Source organism: Rhipicephalus sanguineus, chromosome 9 (genome assembly GCF_013339695.2).
Source record: "Rhipicephalus sanguineus isolate Rsan-2018 chromosome 9, BIME_Rsan_1.4, whole genome shotgun sequence".
Lineage (NCBI taxonomy): Eukaryota > Metazoa > Arthropoda > Arachnida > Ixodida > Ixodidae > Rhipicephalus > Rhipicephalus sanguineus.
The window spans coordinates 45059115-45077861 of record NC_051184.2 but is presented as its reverse complement, the minus strand read 5'-3'; the positions used below and the strand labels follow the sequence as shown (position 1 = coordinate 45077861).

General features: G+C 48.0%; 2 protein-coding genes across 3 annotated transcripts in view; both read left to right on the top strand.

The window, feature by feature from the left end:
* The window catches only part of LOC119405080 (hepatocyte nuclear factor 6), a 198753-nt gene extending 188843 nt beyond the window's left edge, over positions 1-9910 (top strand). For both annotated transcript variants that reach the window (XM_049419203.1, XM_049419202.1), the window contains 2 exons: positions 406-1858; positions 1930-9910. In XM_049419203.1, coding sequence (XP_049275160.1) covers positions 406-692 — 287 coding nt within the window. In that variant the 3' untranslated portion in view covers positions 693-1858; positions 1930-9910. The remainder of the gene's footprint in view (positions 1-405; positions 1859-1929) is intronic.
* The window catches only part of LOC119405083 (zinc finger FYVE domain-containing protein 9), a 316430-nt gene extending 298913 nt beyond the window's left edge, over positions 1-17517 (top strand). The window contains exon 16 of the transcript XR_007417525.1: positions 17502-17517. The gene's annotated coding sequence lies outside the window, so the exon portion shown is untranslated. The remainder of the gene's footprint in view (positions 1-17501) is intronic.
* Positions 17518-18747: the final 1230 nt, after the last annotated feature.

Below are 18747 nucleotides of genomic sequence, written 5' to 3'. Positions count from 1 at the left end.
TTTCGTATTGAGGCCTCCGCGACCAGCTCCGGTAGCCAGCAGCCGGAGCCAATCGCGGAGGCCACATTTCCAACGACGAAATCCAAGCGCGAGACGCGCGGACGTGCACATTTTACTGATCGAACTTCTTGCATAGCTTCCACAGCGTTGCAACTCATGTATGAAACGGAGTATAGAGAGAGTTGATGGCCGATCCCTCCCAAGACGGAAGTGGTTACCGCGCTTCATAGACGCGCTATGGCAATTCTAGAGGCGTGCGTGTCGCGTCTCATTCATTCGAGGGCCGTCAGGGCTTCTCTTGGTCGAGTAAACAAAAAGCTTAGAGTCGAGGATCGTTTGAGAATGTGTTACACGTGTACGTTTAGAACGTGTCCTGATACTGTGTGTGTATCTCTGTTGTCGCAGCCTGCAAGCGGAAAGAGGATGCGCCTGGTGGAGCGGGTGCGGCCGGGCCGGCGGCCAAGAGTCAGCCCAAGAAGCCGCGGCTCGTCTTTACCGACCTGCAGCGACGCACCCTGCAGGCCATTTTTAAGGAGACCAAGCGGCCCTCCAAGGAGATGCAGATCACCATCTCGCAGCAGCTGGGGCTAGAGCTCAGCACCGTGGGCAACTTCTTCATGAACGCGCGCCGCCGCTCGCAGGACAAGTGGCAGGACGAAGCGGACAAGGGCGCCAAGGGAAACTCCACGTAGCGCCCCGCCCCCACCACAGCACTGTCCATGGTACCCGCCGCTGCCCGCCCTCCCGCCGCCCGCCTCTTCGTTCGTGGCAGCCCAGGCAACGCTGGAATAACGGACCCTCAACCCCGAGCAGCCTCACCGACACTGCACACGATGTCTAGTACTCGCTACTACGGACAAGGCAGGCTCGAAGACGCCCTGCCCAGCAGCAATATGTATCTGTGCGCACTGACGCTACCTTCCGGCGCTCTGGACAACCAAGCCTCGTGGCATGCGCTCCAGGTGTAGCACTGTCTAAGCAGACCCCCCCAGAACCCATCGCCCGCCTTCCAGGACTGCATTGCTCCCCTTCGAAGACGCTCATTCGTCTAGGGGAGGCAGATGGACACACTGTCGAACAAGTGCCCGTTCCCGCCGGCTTCGGTGTGGCATGCAGCGCCACCTGCGTGGCCGCGCGTACCCACCTGCGCGTATCTGTCTTGCTGCGGTTGTTGGCCACAGCGTGGCGGGGCCTGTGAAAGAAAATGCTCGCGTTATTGCGGTATTCTTCTGCGCAGGGAGGGAGGGTGTTAACGTGATGCACGCTGCGGGGGACGAAGCAGTGGCCCCCTTGACTGTGGGTGGTTAGTGGCGCCATCTGTATGTCGGCTTTCGCACTACTGTCTGCTTCGTGGAGGACCCGCTGCGACTCCTCCGTGCGCCCGGCGCAGTGTTCTTCACTAAACCACTGAGCGGACAGTGGGTCATCCGTGGGGGAGGGTTCGCAATCCGCGCCATGTGGGAGTGAGCTTCGCCGCACGTGCCGCATGCTATGGCTGATAGTGGGGACACCTAAGAAAGTATGGTCGAAGTGCGAGGCGTTTTCAAAGTTCAAAAAAAAAGGTCAGCGAGCCAGATTTAGTCACCTTTGCGGTATATCGACGCAATATGTGCTAGATTGAGCGTGTGAAGGATATGGTGAACGTAGAACGCATAATTCACGCCGCGAGCACGAATGAAACAACCGCTCTCTGGATGGTCGTCCCACAGAGCGTTAGTGACGGAAATTGCTAGTGTTTTACCTAATCCTTCAATGTCTTCAAAATTTTACACAGCCGTGTCAAGATGCTTGTCATACCGTATGTTCGAAATGCGTGTCATATGTGTATATTCATGTCGCCAATCAGAAAAAGAAGCATGTCAGTCGGACATTCTCGTTCTACATGATTGTCATTTCTTGATTTTCGTGTGCGGATTCACGCAAAAAAAGGAAAAAGGCACCTCTGTGGTATGTCCCTCCGATCATCAGTGATGTGTTCAGTTGAAGCTGTTAATTGAATGTCGTCAGTGCACGTAATGTATCACGTAATCCTAAAAAAATACTTACATTCAGTTTTAACTTGGACATTGTAAAGAAAAGATTCACTTCAAGTTAAACCAAAAAGTTTAGCGTGTGTGGGAAAAACTTTATTTTTTTTACAATTGCACCTAAATAAAGGTTCAAGCTGGTGCAACACCAGCGAGATATCCTTTGTAGAGTACCTCCGACGAACATGCTCTTGTGGCATGATTATCGAGAGGTGACGTAACAATCTCAGAGGCAAAGTGCTCAACATCCATCGTTGAGCTGACTTCACGAGGAAGTACTGTCTCGAGTTTTCTGAACCAGTGTGTAATAGAATCCACTAGAACTCATCCAGTGCAGGTTGCCTTAGCCCAAACGCATTTCGCGCTGCCTTATGGGAGTTTTCTCAAGATGCGCGGCCGAGACACCAGAATACTGTGGCATGCGCAAATGGACAGTCCGGTTAAAGAAAAGGAAGCGCAGACGTTTCCAGTCGTCGGCACGTGCGGCGAAAAAGCCATTTCGTTGCGAGCTCCTCCCTAATACCCTCAAGTTGGCGTTAGGCTTAATCTCCCAGGTGATACCTAGCTTAAGATGCCCGGTTCGGCTCTTGCTTCGAAGCGAGGATTCTGTGGCTGCGACTGCGTTGCTTCAGTTGTGACTGTCGCGAAACACTCCATACGACGAATTTCACATATACGTAAAGCGTTGTCAGGAGCTCGGTAATTCGCTATCGTAATTTCACCGCCTTTGGCCAAATAATAGGAATCATTAGCGTTGTAAAGCGCTCCACAGGAGTATGCAGACGCCATAAGGTTCACACGACGTGGAAACCGTTAAATTTAACAAACGAAAGTAGCTAGAGTTATTTCGAGTGAGGATAGCGATATTCACGACTGAATGAGTCCAATCACACCTTTTCCTCCTTAACTGACAAACCACGGAAGGAAAAAGAGCCGGGTGTTCTTATTCTTGTGTTTTTTTTTTTTTGCCGGTATCACAAGTGTGTGTCGTTTAGGTTTTCGATGACCTGTTGTTGCTGTCTCCGTAGGGGCCTCCGGTCAGTGGTTCACACTCTTAGCCCTAGGCGGCACTCGCATTCATAATTACGCTGACCCATCGCTGTGTATAGTGTGTGCGCTTGCACTGTGTGCGCATGTGTGTGGCGTAAAGACGCGTCGACTCGAGTGCAAATCGTTTTTGTTTTTTCTTTCACCTTGCTTGTCTAGTATCTGTCCGTCAAACTTCCCATAGGCTTTTTTTTTCTTTTGTTTATCTGTTTTCTGTGATAGAATCGTGCAGAAATCGTGACGCACCATTTCCAAGTCGAACGTAAACCAACCGCATCGGACGAGACTCGATGAAAAATTGCAAAGGACAGCTCTCCTAGGCAATCGGTCAATGTTGAGATGCATCGCGCCCTATAAGGCATATATAAGTGTAAACTGTAATTAACGTTGCCGACAATTTAAGTGTTAATTACAGGGATGTCTGTAGAAAGGGTAAAAACTAATGAAGTGACAGCAGCGTCATCAACGTTTAAGCAAATTAACATTTACGCTAAGTAGTGTTTCGCGCCAGTCAACCGCATATTAACTGCGCAGTGCTTTGATTGGCCATAATACAAGTTGCGCGGCATCAAATTACGTAAATACCAATATAAAAGTCTTACACATGCTAGATTACTTCGCATTCAGGCTTGATTTCACAAAAGATGCGTGCTTGCTTTAATCTCAAAATTTCCTATTTTAAAGCACACATCCTTTATGTTGTCATAGCGTATTTTATCTACAAAACTTCACACAGCCGCGAACGCTGCTTTATTGTACACCGATTCGTTCCAGTGCGCACCACACGCGCTGAAAGAGAACCTGCTTTCGTTTAGTTCATAAAACGGGAGTAACTTAGCAGATCAAACAAAATTGCATAGCCTTCTATGAGAATCGCTGGCAGTATGGGATGAAGATCGTGCTTATGCTCCTGACTGTGCGGTTTGCTTTTCGATGGGATGGCACTCTAGTCAAGCCGTAGGGTAAGAGTTGTACAAGCCTGCCGTGTAGTTGCAAAATCGAGATCCACATTGATGTGTCCTAGCGTTGTTGCTAGAGCATTTTTAAGAGGAAACAGGAAAAAAAAAAACATCGGATGTGATGCTAACTCTCTGCTAAGTTTTTCGTTGGGTGCGTCTCTTGGTATACTGTTCATTTTATTTCATCAGTTGTTCTTATTGTGTTGCGTATGTGTGTTAGTGAACGCGAAGATTGCACCGCAAAACCGAGCGAGGTAAAAAAAAAAGGACAACAGATGAATTGTGAGGACGCATTCTGTGTTGCCTATAGTATACAAATATATATAATATATACATATATTGTCGAATGCCGCGTGTGGAGCATGTCGTGAAGCTTGATGCTTGTGAATCCCATCCCCGAAGTTGTCGACGAGAAGAAAAAAAAAGTTCAAAGCCGTATACAGTGGCAAATGCAGTATCTGCTGTAAGGGCTCCGAAAGCTTTCAGGCGGGACGCGCATAGTCTAACGCAACTAGTTTGGTTTGCGCGATGGAGACTTCGAGACTAGCACAGCTTACGCGCGTTAAAAATACATCCGCAAAAAAAAAAATGAAATGCTCTACAACATTTCTGCTAAAGCTACGGGAGAGCTTCTCGGTGTAGATGTCACTGTTACGCCGCGAACAGAACTTGTACACGTGCTGGCAACGTGAGAAGAACGACAGTCACACATGTGAATCCTGATTAGTGTGCAAGAATGTCAAACAAACGAAGATGCATAAGAAGCATTGTCTTGTATTCTGATCTGCTTTGAGTCGTCTTTTACTGGTTTGTTTATTTGTGTAGTGTCCCGTTCGGAATCAGCACCAATTGAAGCGTTTGAGAACTCATTCCGGTTTTCATCGCTCCATTGACTGAATTGACAGCACGTAGAATGGTGTGCACTCCGGAGCAGTCCGTTGCCACAGCTGGTTCCCAATTATGTCGTTATGTGGCTACGATTTGTAAAAACAGTGTTCCACAGATAGCCTTAGTTGTTGCCGAAGATTGCAGCACATTTTCTAATTACCGGAGATGACTGAGCCATGCTATCGGTTCGAACAATTCGTACGTCGTCATCACGTATGCTACACAACTTCGTACCATGCCATCAACCATTTTTGTTTTTCTAAACGAAAGTTTCAAATTAGCACTCGGTGGGCGGGTTGCAAGAAGATCATCTCGGAAACGGTTAATAACTTTCCGGTTTTAAAAACAGCAAAAAAAAAACACGAAAAGAGATTCGTGCCCGGAGCAGAAGACCGGTGTTCTTCGAGATTGACAGATCCACGTCAGCGCGCCACGGCTGCAAGAGCACGGCGCGAAACGATCGCGAAATAACCGTGTTGCTTCCACTAAGGAAGCAACAAGAACGAAATTAGAGACACGGGACTTTCAAAGCACAAAACGGAAGCAAGAAAGACGCAAAGAAACAGCGACTAGGTGCCTACCTTTAGAGAGGAGACTCCGGGAGGCGTCCCTCTCATCTCGGCACGCGATCCCGAAAGACGAGGTGGGGGGGGGGGGGCACCCAAATTACAATTAGGAAAAGGAGCTCCACGCCTTCGGAAAACGAAACGCCGGAGACTTAATTACTCGTAAAAACCCGGGGCTCTTCAAAAGGCCTCGCCTCTTCTTTTCTTTTTTGCCCAGCGTTCCTTTCCGCGCACAGCACAAGCAGCGAGAAATGAGCCTTCAAGCGCCCCGAGAATCCCTGCAATCAGTACGGAGCCAATCAGAGACACCGCCCCCCCCCCCTGCCATAGAACTGTTACAGGCTCTAACACAACTCTTGGGCCCCTTTCCTTCCATCCTTTCTCAATTCGCCTTGCGTTCTTCGAACGATGCCCTGTGAAGCTTAGGATGCAACGTTGAAGGTTACGAGTATGGTGCGATGCCGCTCTGTTGGCCTTCAGCTATTGTGCTACTATACGTAAACAGTGCTAGCCATGGACAGGCTCGATTCGATGGTGGTGGTGCCGTTGTGGTAGCACGCTGACGCGGAGCTGTTTCAGCGCCCGGGTGTGTTTGATGGTGAGGCGCGCACGTGGGTGTGTATAGCGTCGACAGCACAGCTCGGCGAACTCATCTCGCTCGAATGGTCGGTCACGTGGCTCAAAAAAAAAAAATCTTAAAGAGATGCTACGGAGAGGCGTACTGCTGGCGTGTTGCACTCCCCTCCAGCCGAGATTGCTGTTCACTCCCTCCATTAATTAGCTCTCATTACTCGGGTCACCGGCCAAATACGATTGGGAAAAGGGCGGTGTTTCTTTTATTTGCTTTTAACTTTTTTGGCAGTTCCTGTATACAGTTCTCGTTGGCGCACGAGCGTGTTTTCTTCCGCTAGGAGGACTCTCGGGAACTTGGGACGTGTAACGCAGTGTTTTGGAGGCAAACGGTACAGCAGGGGTGGCCGGTGTCGTGGTTTTGCGGCATTTTCTTTGATTCTCACGAAGGCGCGTCTTCTCCTCATAGGAGGAACTTTGTCGAGCCCGAGCTTTGGCATGAAACCTTCAAGTTCATTCCAGGTGCGAAAGTAAATGGTCACAGCCAGAGGTTGACATGGTCATTTAGGAATTTCGGCCATTAATCCCTGCAAGGGAAACTCTGTCTTTATCTGAAGGTTCAGCGCATCTCTAGTCTCTCTTGAAATTAAAACCGTTTACTTTGCAAGCTTAAGATAAAATCGGGACAAATAAAAGCATTCTCGGCACAAGATAAGCGGCGTTGTGTGTTGCAATATCTAAACCTTACCTGGCATCGCAGAGCGCCCGTGTTCGCTGTTCGTACCAGGACAAAGCAGTAGTCTTAGTGACATTCTGCTAAAGATCGTATTGAGCTCTCATTGGTGATCCCAATGCGCGGGTGTGAATGCTGGGCATTAAAAAATTTCCTCGATTTCAGCACGGAAGATACCTTGACTGCACGAAGGTGTACGTCCCGTCTGGGAGCTTCGGAGCCTTTTTGTACAGATCGGCCTGGGCGGCCTTTGAGCGCTACTCGCTTCCAAAGCAATACCGCGTTCCCACACCTTCATTGTCTTCTTTGAGGCGGGAGATCACGCGAACCCGTTGCACTGTTCCGAGCCGTCTCCGCTGAAGTTGAGGAGCCCGTCTCAGGAGCGCCGATCTCGAAGGCGACGATGTCCTGCTTCAACAGCCGAGTCCTGTTCCCATAAGCGTCTGATAACAGAGTGGTCTGCAGACTCCGTGCAAGTTTCAACGCTGCCTCTCGCAAAAAGATGAGATCACTCACGTAGGCAGTGATGGGAGGAGCAGAACGTAATGGTTTCGAGGTTCTTACGTCGACATACGTCTTTCTTGTGTCTTTGTAAACGGCGTTTCTTTCAATGGCCAGTTAGTTCTGTAGTATACTCGAACTTTTGAACGTCATGGATACCTCGACCCGTTTACAGGGTGTCCAGGGGCCTTTGTTTAGGTTTTATTCTCCCTAAATCCGATTAGAAAACGTGCTTCGAGTCCCTGAAAACTGAAAAAAAAAACACGTCTTCGAAAAATGTCCTAGCCTTGCAAGTGCAAACAAATGCGCTCTCGCAACGTTTTCCACCATAAAAAGCAAATGCTGCTGATCTGGTTATACGTTAACAATTACCGTTTTTGATGGGGTTCGTGCCGCTGTAAAGAACGCGGCTTTGTTCAGTACAGATCGTCGCTCGCAACTGCATGCTTCGAGTAGCTCCTCAGGGTCTTTTTTTCATCGAGGTCGTTCCTTGCAAAACCGTCTTCAACTTGGAAGAGCCATTGAGCGTTCTTGCCTGCGGTGTGCGAAACATAGACCCTATTGAAGCTCCGAAGACTTACTGGCAATCGTTGCTGGCCGAGCGATTACCTGTCATTGGTTGGCATTAATCCAACCTCGACCACACACGGTGAACCTAAGATTCAAAGCGAGTGGTCATTTTAAAGCCGCAAGATATCGATATGACAGCACCAAGCTACCTAGAAATGTTATGTCCATGGGTCTGTCGGCTCGTACGAACGGAATAAGAACGCGTGGTTGCAACGCTACCATCCACCGCGTGAAACCCTCGTAAACCTACGCGCGGCCTCTTGCACTTGGACTGCCCGATAGAATGCGTACTCTTGTCTCCACAGGACGGTATTTTTTTTTCTTTAATTCTAGACGAGCCATTTACTTGGTCGTGTACTTAATGTATGCTGGGGAGTTCAGACCCATAGGCGCGTATGTTTTTTGGCATGACGGCACGTTGATTATGGGGCTACTGCGTTATTATTACCTCCGACGTTTTCATACCGGTGATTCCCACTAGTTTGTAGGGGGCTGGGATCGAGAAACGAAATCGACGAGGTGACGAGCACAGTTGCTCGCTGTGTTCAGATGCGGTGCATTCCATACTCCTTGACGACTCATTTCGACCGCATTAAAAAAAATGCGATACGTTCTCAGCATTCCGCAGCAAACCCATACAGGAACTGAAGGCAGGGCTTCAGTTCGTATTTAGTTATTGTACAATATTATTTATACAATTTTACTGTGTAGTTGTACGTGGTCGTATATTTATTAACTTATTTATGAGCACATCTTCTACGATAGAAAGTCTGATATTGCGTGGGCGCTTACTCGTTTTGGTTACAAACTTCTCGTCAACTTTTTCACACACGCGATCGAGAACGAGTTAACACTTAGACGTCATTTAAACTTATTTCCTTATTGAATGACGGTTTAAACTTTTCGATATTGTTTACTACAGACAACGAGAGATAGATAGCGAAACGATTGTTCACGTGTTGAATCTAATTTGTTGGCGTTCCCAAGCAAACTCCGAGCATATTGAGCAGTGTGTAGAATCGCCTTCTTCTTATTGAGATGTTCTAAAACTGCTCACAGGTCACACAAGGATGTGCGCATACGCTCAAATGTGATTATACGGTTAATCTGCTTCTGTTGATCGAATCACTTGAGTTGATGTACCTCTCATCAGTTCACTCTCTGATGATGAACGTATAGTCGCCAACGTCTGACTCTAGTCAACGACGAAAGAAGAAGAAAAAAAAAACATTCTACTTCATATTTGCCGCTAAAAGCATCCCATAGCGATCTCTACTTACGAGGAGTCGAATTTTGTGCACTGTGTCTAGGTTCGCACAAATTGCGCACCTTTTGTTACAACATTTGCTCGATGTGTGTAATTTAGTATCATAGTCTCAGTGTTTTATTGTTGAATTCGTTGCTGCCTAATGAACAGGTGTGATATTTTGCCATTCCTTGATTGTGATCTTCTCCTTTTTTTTTTGGTCTCATATCTTGAATGAAACGTCTGCAAGTATGACACCCTTTTGCCCATGTTACTTTCGGTACTGTGTTCATTTGCATCCTCCGTGAACGGGTTATCTTATCCGGCAACTGATATCTTTTTTATGTGATGCGATTTGTCATGGCTACCTCTCAAAACTGTAAGCACTGATGTCTGTCATTAATGCCATTTTTGTTCACTGTTTTTGTGTGTTTGTGTGAATGTAGGTAGATGTGGCCGCGTAAATTATTTCTTGTGAGTATGATACCACGTGTATGGTTCATGTTTTATGGTGTTCTCTTTCTCATGTGCTAGGCATCATCTTACAGATTCGCTTCGCTGAGAACTTTCAGGAAAATGTGACGTTTGTTTGTTTAAAAACTCTCGTTCTGTAACTTCTACAGATATTTTGCCTCAAAGGAGCAACTTTAACATCTAGAAACTGCATAGCGAGTAATGAGGTATACACTGTGCCTATGACACACTTCAAGCTGCAATCTGATAAAAGAAAATTACCGAAATTTCTTCCGATGTTGTAAATTTCGTGCATTCAGATATACATATAATTATTATCCGCGTGACCTGAATGTGATGTTGTTGCTTACGACCGCATTTTTTTACACTAACACTGCTACGAAAGATTGTGCATATTTTCTTTCCCGTATTTATTTCTCCGATACGCTTGTACAAGACCTAGTGACCTCACTGCCTTTTTATAGTTTATTTTGCTTATTTTTAGTGATATCTAGTCACGTGGTCACGCAGTATGTCTGCGGACCAACATTACGGCCCACTCATTTTTATGTATACACAGAGGCCGTTGAACGCGCCTGTCTGTCTACTTTACTTTGAGCCTTTTGTTGTGTGGATCCATCTAACATAGTCTATTTTGCTCATAGGCCACATAAGTAATCACGTGAACGAGTACAAGGACAGTTATATCACGAGTAACATACCTGAAAACTAAGTTCAGAATGCAAGGCAGGGATGTCACACGACATACACATATTCGACAAAAGCCGTTGTCTTGAACTTTCCTGCTTGGTGAATAACAATGAGGGCATTGTTCCCGCAGGATTTTTTGATGTACAGGAGGTCATAGAAGCGCCGTGAGAACTGCGCGGTGAGAGGCAGCGTTTCTTGACAATTACACCACGGGAACGTCAATTACTCGTTGCGAATGCGCTAGTTCTCCGAGGTGTGCTTGCTGTGATGCATCGTCTAGTCGTTCGGCGCCCCTTAGATCGGTGTTCTAGATATGCAGGCTGGCGTACGGCAGGCAGTGCAATGAATACGCGAACAAAGAAAAAAAAAAGAGACTCCACCCTTTACGGGTGGCATCTTCGATACCAGCGCACCTGCACCTCTATCCAGCTCGCCCCTCTCCCTCACCCCTATACTGCCCTCTCCACATCCCTGCCCTCCACCACGATCAACCACTTCCTCCTCAAATGAACCTCCTTTCCCTCGCTCCTTGAGTTCAGCAAGTGTCCTCGAAACCTTCTGTAAATAGCAACTATACTATCTCTACTATTTCATTCCCCTAGACTAGCAGCTAAGACCATAGCTGCCAGTCGAGTTATGCAAAACCGCTTTGCCGCGGAAGGATAGTCACGCTGAGACGTTATTTTCTAACTAGAGCCAGCTGCCTAGCCACGAGGATTAAAAAAAAAACAACGCAAGAGAGTGTGAAGGGTGTGTTCTCTCTGTCTTATGTCCTTTTGCTTCCCGTACGGCCCCTTGCGCACTAGACTTGTTAGCATCCGCACGAATCTGTAAGATTCCCGTGACTTCCGTAGTTTAACCCGCGTGGTGCAAGAAGACAGCATTGAGCGTATTACTCTCCCCAGTTTCTTTTTGCAAAGCAACGTAGTAGTGATAAAGAAGATCACAACAGACTTCGAGTCTTTCGACGTTTACGATTTGAGTTCACATGAAGGAGCGCGATGCTTTGGTGTGAAACCAATAACGATTTCTTCTGCTATGGTAATGTCCGGTAGCTGTTGCTTCGCGCAGCACAGCAGCGGTTTCAAGACCTTCAGTAACATTTTCTCGCAGGCTAGTTTGTGATGCATGGTTATAACAACACAACGTAATCAGCACTATGCCCTGTGTCTTCTTGGGTTCTCTTTACGTTTGTGCTTGTTATACCTATGAACTAGTCTACAAGGCAACATGGCAAGTAGGATTTACGGTATTCAAGGTCTGCCGGTTAGTCATTTGAGCTGTGGCCTCCGAGATTGGCTCCGGCAACGCGCCGTTACAACGGCGCGTTGCCGGAGCCAATCTCGGAGGCCACGTTTAAGCATACGTTGCCACTATTACGCTGTCTCCGCTGTGCCGCGCGAAGCGAGAACCACGTTGATGTGGCGTAGAGGGCACGACCCAACGTTAAATTGTACACGTGTGTATATTCAGGTACGTTGTATAGTGTTCTCGTTAGGAGGCCGCCTTATGTTGAATATAATCTGGCGCAGTGTCCGGCGACGTAAAACGTAAACTGCCGCCACAAAATGCTATAGAAGCGTGAACCGTTGGGCTAGTTGGTGTGATACTTCTTCGTCCTAGAAATGTCACCGAAAATGTTGTAAGTGCGGATCATGGGAATCTCGGCACAATCATGGGGGTGTCAACACTGTTGCGGTGTGCGCGCCCTAATTTTTTTTCCTCGCTGTATGCCTGGCGCGTATGTCTGTGCGTGTGTCTGTGCGTATTTGCGATGAGCCCCTTTCAGGAATAAGAACGTGACTTGTGTGGTGGTGGGGCTGTCCCTATGTAATGACCGCGATACACGTGTCGCGGCAGTCCCCGGTGTACACGGAGTGTTTTCCCGTTCACTGAAAGTGCCCGCTCACACGATGCTTGCTCCCCTCACTTTTCCCCCCTTCTCCATCGCTGCGATTGCTTCCTCTTCGCCGTTAACCATTTGTTCTGTTCCGGGATGTTTGATGGGCTCTCCTCTCCCACCTTCGGTTCTTCGACACGTCGCCCTATTAAAGAATCGCCGTGTCTCACCTGTGCGTCTGTGTGTGTGTGTCTCACTTTCTGCGCCGTCGTCATCGCTCTTCTCTCTCGCCGAGAAAGCGTGACGAATAAGGATGCTGTCACGCCGAGTGCATCATATTGAGGCAGCGCTGCTCTGATGAACACCTTCGTTCCGTGACAGCCGAGCGAGCGGCCAAATGTTGACGTAAGGTGACAGAGCAGTCTTCATAGCCTCTGGTGATTGTTGTTTTTTTGTAGTTTAATAATTACGCACACGTGGGACAGTCTACGGCAGATCCTACCATCTCAATACATAGTTAAGTTTCAACCGCTCATTAATCAACTGACACACTGTACATTGTACAAACGGATGACACGGTAAGTTTACAAAAGATATAAACAATAAGAAACGCAAGCAATACAAATGAAATCAGGAGAAGCGGTCGTTGTATACACCACGGTTACTGTTCACGTGCAACTTTAGAGCTACCACTATACGCATAGCGCACAAATGTGTATAATTCCTTGCTGGTGCAGTCGCTGCGAAGAACTGGATGGCACGTTGTGCAAGTGTAACGATGTTCAAGCGCCAAATGAACATTATAACTTAGACCGAACAGAATTAGCTAAACGAACGCTTCGGCAATAAACGCATATTAAGTATGCCGCAATGCGCCCCAGACGTCACATCTGCGAAGGACAGTGCTGGAAGGGAAGAAGAAATGGTGAGACAGGTCTGGTGTGTGGTTAAGAAAGCCATGCGGCCAAGGAGTGTGTTCACAACGATTCATACGTGAGAACTGCTCGTAGCAGAAACTGTGAGCTGATCACGATGTTCTGAGGCTTGGTTAGCTTTCTGCCAGCTATTTACTAGCAGCCATTACCAATGGCTGCCGGTTAATAGGATGCTGCAGACAGCTAAAAAGGCTTTGATAATGCGAAGCCAAATCTTGTAGGAGTTCCCTTCGCGTCTCTTGCCCTTCGACTTTCGCTCGCACACCGTGCCGTCCTCGTTCGTCGGAGGAATCGGTCATTAGGCGCAAACGATGAGTACGAAATGACACTGTCAAAAGAAGAGCGCACTGTCACAGCACTCTTCTCCACCTCTCGACCATTTCATTTCGCTTATTGCATTCAATGCACTTGAGTCGTTAAAGACAGTAGCGGACGACAACGTATATAAAGTGATAAAGGACATACGGCAGCAGCCACTTCTTTTACTCCAGGTAATCAGTCACAAAGTGCAGAATTGAACGCTGGGGATTTTCGGTCAGAGACAGTGGAGTCGGGAATGTGATTCCAGTTCGTGCTGTAGTACATCGGAGAAAATTATTCGTAACATTTGTTGGTTCTTAAGATTGTAACTCAAGCTTTGTGTCTGTGATCAATTGACGCCATGACGCATAGGAGTAATTAGGAATCGTTTCAAACATTTCTTTAGTGTAGTATATGTTACGAAATACACCTAAGTGATGTCACGATTGCTAGACGCTTTCTTCATTCGGGAACCGCTGGCAGTTCGGGAATTGTTTTGCTGCAATTCACCTGGTAGAGCGGTTCTGAACTGAAGCGAGAGGATTGCGTGCCGAATATTAAGAAGGCACTGTCATTACATGTGCAAGTAAAAGAAATAACAGACTATTCGGTTCGCTCTTTTATAGTATTTTTCGTCAGTAGGTGTTACACGGGGCATCCACCCCACGGCACCAGTATGCGCCGCTTGTGGGAATCCGTATTGCTCGCGCATTGTACGTCGCGACAAAGTCTGTACGATGATACAAAAAGGAAGCGCGTGTTATTTCAAGCCCGAAAAAAAAAAAACACTACGGAGTATATATTCACAGCCACGGTGAGGCGCGCGTCTGCCGCAAGAAAAATCCGGAAACTACTGAAGGCTTTGTAATGGAAAGTCAGGATATTGAACGAGCAAGACGCGTGGAAGGTGTTCATCTTTCAGAGGCAGTGTTTCAAAGTGGACGGAAGTATTGCACTGGTCAGCGGCTGGTGTAACCAAGAGACGTTCACGATATTCGTAAACGGCCTTTTCGCCATCCTTCGTTGATGCACACGACGATACGATCACAACCGGCATGACCACGTGATGCTCGCCTTGATCGTCTTTGCTTCGGTATGCGGAGGAATGCCTTGATGCCGGCGGCGAAATAAACGTGCACTCTCATTCCGTCGGGTAAAAACAGCTGCACTCGTCGGGGCGTTCTTCATGTCACACATCAGTAATCGTTGTCGATATATCTTGCGTGCCTTTAACTCCGCGCGTTTCATTTAGTGTTCCACACATCGACGCGCCCCTATGCGGCACGAGGCGAAAGCACTATCTCGATTATCACCGGCAGCGGCCGCATTTCTCACGTGAGGCGTTCCTTGAGCGCGGTCGCTGTTCTTTTGCGAGTCGACGTTTCCTTTTTTTTTTTCTTTTTCCTTTTCGGTCAGCGCGCGTGCCCTCGAATTCCTTCGAGTGGCATCACCACGCATCAAAGCGCCTTTGTAAGCGCATCGGTTGTGTGCCCCATTGCACGGAAAGGGCTTCATAAGACAAAACATAGTAGAAGACAGCCACGATAGATAAGGGGTTCAGTGCTGTCATCGGGTCGCGAAGTGGCAGCTACTGGTTACAAAAACGCTCCAGGGGCAGCGAGTTTTCAGCTTACCGCCGAAGCACGGCTCGGAGCGATAACCTAATTCGGCGCCATGTTTTAAGGCGTGTAGCTCCGTTCGATAAGTCAGCGGCAACGCTGTGCAAGCCAGCGAGAGTTCTTGCAGTAGATGCGTTCGCAACAAGAAATACTTCAATGATTTTACCACCCGTAATGTGATTGTTTTTCGCTTTTAGGCTGAATAATTGATGGGGAAGGTTTATGCCTTATAAAAAACAAACCCCGTCATTTATACGGTTGTCAATAAGTTGTTCTGGACCGCTTAGCGTCTCTTTCTTTTCGTATCGTTGCCTCCGCGATCAGTTCCGGTAGCACGCTGCTGGATCCAGTCTCAGAAGCCACGTTTACAACGACGAAGCCCAAGCGCGATACGCACGGACTTGCACATTTTGCTGACAGAACTTCTTGCATAGCTTCCACAGCGGTTGCAACTGATGTGTGAAACGGTGTATAGCTGTATAGGTCAGGAACGGCGTAGGCGTTATCAACGTGACGTAGCATTCTTGACAGGACAGCGACGAGTGCCGAGCTTATCGAGAACGGAAACGCAGGCGAGCTTGGCGACTATTACTGTTCCTGGACAAAAAGAGTCCCCGAAGGGTGCTACTGTTTTTAGAGATTGGGGTGCAGCGATGTTACTACCATAGAGTTTCCTAAAATGACCTAGAGGGAACTCTGGCGCTGCGATCGTTCAGCCACCATGGGAATGATGGGTAGTACACGGATTTGCCTAGTCTTCGTGCTTGTGGGCTTCGAACGCACTTGTGGCTTTGTTTATTGCTATGTTTTGGTTTTCTTTCGGATAAAAGAATGGATCGTTGGGAACTTCGTGACCAGATTTGAATCGGTGAGCCTAAAGAAGTTAAAGTGGCGAAGTGAAACTGCTGACTTCTGCTGAACTTCGTTTTGCGACAAAGCGGATGCAGGCGACGCGGAGCCAAACGGAGCCGAAAGAACGAAGTTTAGACAAATCCGTGTACTACCCATGATTCCCATGCTGGCTGAAGCGCGATGCATTGCAGCTCCCATAGACACTAGCGCCAGAGTTCCCTCTAGTAAGTATTGTAGGAAACTCTATGGTTACTACGAATGGCATTTCATCGTGCTAAGGCCTAGAAACAACATAGAAACAACCAGATTAGTCTTCAGAATCGTGTAGTCTCGTTCTTTATAGGCTCGCGCGACTTAGTGCAAGCTTCGCCAATTTTATTTATTTATTTCTTTTTTCTTTTGCTCGTGAAATGTCTGGTGGAGCCCTCAGTCCAGGGCCTCATTTGCTGCTGCTGTCCGGCCGGCGGTCCTGGTCAATCTGTCTTGGAGACATATTTGCCGCTGAGAGGACGCACAAAGATGAAGACGAGGACGACGAAACGGGCGGCCAAACACATTTCGTCGACGTGGGCGTTTGCCTCTGCGACGCGATTTGAAAAGTTTGCCACGTCAGATAACTTTTATAAGTCTCCTTTGTCAGCATATGAGTTTCCTCACCTTAATTATCCTTGAAAAAAAATCGATGGTGCTCCACTAGAAGGGCAGAAATATCAGTTACGAGAATACGATGCCTCTCCAGTCAAATATGAGGTTGAGCATTTGACACCGTCCCAAGACTTACGTCGACGTGGTAGGGAAATCCTCCATGCAAGTCGCCTCAAGCCCTCAAGCCACGGCGGTCGCAATTACACGGAAACGAAATGCTAGAGGCCCGTGTTGTTAGAATTAGGCGCACGTTAGACAACCCCTGGTGGTCGAGATTGCCGGAGCCCTCCACTACGGCGTGCCTCATAATGATTTCATTGTCCTGGCACGTAAAAGCCAAGAAATGGTTATTATTATATGCACATGGTCCAGTTTACTCCCTTAAGTTCGTCTGCAGTTAATTCAAAATGAGAAATTTCACGGTATTGAAGAAAATAGCGCACGCAATGCGGCTCCAAATGCGTGCAATGCGCACGTCGTGGCCCGTCGTTGTGAAGAAGCTCTACAGAAAAAAAAAACGGAGAAGCAAGAGTTTAATTCAAGCGAAGCGCATATTCCCCCCCCCCCCCTCTCCCCGATTTTAGATCGAGACCGTTTCAGTAAACTAAACCACTAAACCTCGATCTTATCAAACCCCTTTCCGTCGTCGCCGTGATAACGGCAAAAGCCGGTGGCTCGAGTTGCATGCTGGGACCTTCGTCACGGCGCGAAGCCAACATGGCGGCCAGTGCTTGGGTGTCGCGTTTTTTTCTATCGTCGTTTCAAGTTCCCCTGCGCGACGCGGCGCCGTTGGAAATGGCGCGTTTTGTGCAACCACCTTTTGCGCTTGGAGGTCTTCATCCAGGAGGCTGTGGCTTGTGCGACCTGCCGAGTTCGGTACAGCTGGGGCGCTTCTCGAAAGCTGTGCGAGCCGCCGGAGTGCCGCTGGACAACGGGCTGATGGCTGATCGTGTGTTGTCGTTGAAACGTGACTTGTGCGACTGCCGCGAAGGAGGCGCGACCCATTTGCCGGAATCGTGCAACGATGCAACGTGGCGAGTGTGGATTGAGACGTGACTACTGTGACCGTTCAATCCCCATATCAGATACTGCTCTACAAGGATGAGTTTGGTGTGCCGTGTCAACGCTGCCGTTAATCGCTGTGAGTGTCCCGGATCGAGGAGGGACAACCCCTGCCCCGACCGCTCAACAAGCTGTAAGCACGGTGAGCGACAACTGAAGTTAATCTTTATTAGATTTCGTAGTACTGGCAGCATTTGTTTACTGTTTCACTTTTGTATGAGAATGCTCGCCTACGCTACGCGCGTCGGGTCTTTAAACATGATTGGCATGTGTGAATAGTTGGTTCGCGTTTTTTTTTCAGAATTTGCAGCACGAGCTGGTATTTAGAGTATGACTGGTTTTAGAGTGTGAGTGGTACTTAGAGTTCGACTGGTATTTAGAGTATCTGCTCTTACGCATAAATTAAGAGTTCAGAGCATTGCGCAGGCGCAACAAAGAAGTATACTTCGTAGTCGTGCTGAGTGTCGTGTGACGCACATTTGATGTAATGTCACGAATCCTTGTCGTCTTGAGTGCGCCCACAAATGGGAGCGCGTCCAGCCGCCATTCTTCGCACGACAATGCGAGAGAGTACTTGAGTAACGTTATATATATATATATATATATATATATATATATATATACATTTCTTTTCTCCAGATCACTCTGTGGTGATCTTCAACACGGGTGATTACGATCCCTCTTACTGTTACCGCTTCACTCAGGTGGCAGGTGTCAATGAGCGATTGTTCTTACGATGTGATTGTGAAGACGTGTTGAGAAGGGTACAGTGGGCCGTAAGATAATACGGACCACGCGAACGCGTTGCGAAATTGCACTCTGCGCCGCCTAGCGGCGAGCCTCCTGCTGTCGAGAGCATTGCTCTGGCAGCGCAATTACCAGACTCGACAGGAGAGGGCTCGACCATTAGATGGCGCAGACGGCAATTTCGCCACGTGCCCGCATGGTCCCTATTATTTTGTGGCCGTCTGTACATCCAGTCGGGCTTGTTTGTTATTCATCGGATTCTAATTTGGGATGGTCGAGGCCGCGGCGGCTTCCCGGCTGCCCGAACCGAGCATGCGCTCTGTGTAAACTGGATCTCTTTGCTATAGCTTCCATCACCGTGCACGCTATCGCAAAACATTTCGTCGTGATTTTTGAATTATTGGGTTGTCGGTGAGGGGCCGCTACGTGATTATGGGATCTTGTTTCGACTTTTTTTCGCCCTTCGTACAGTCATG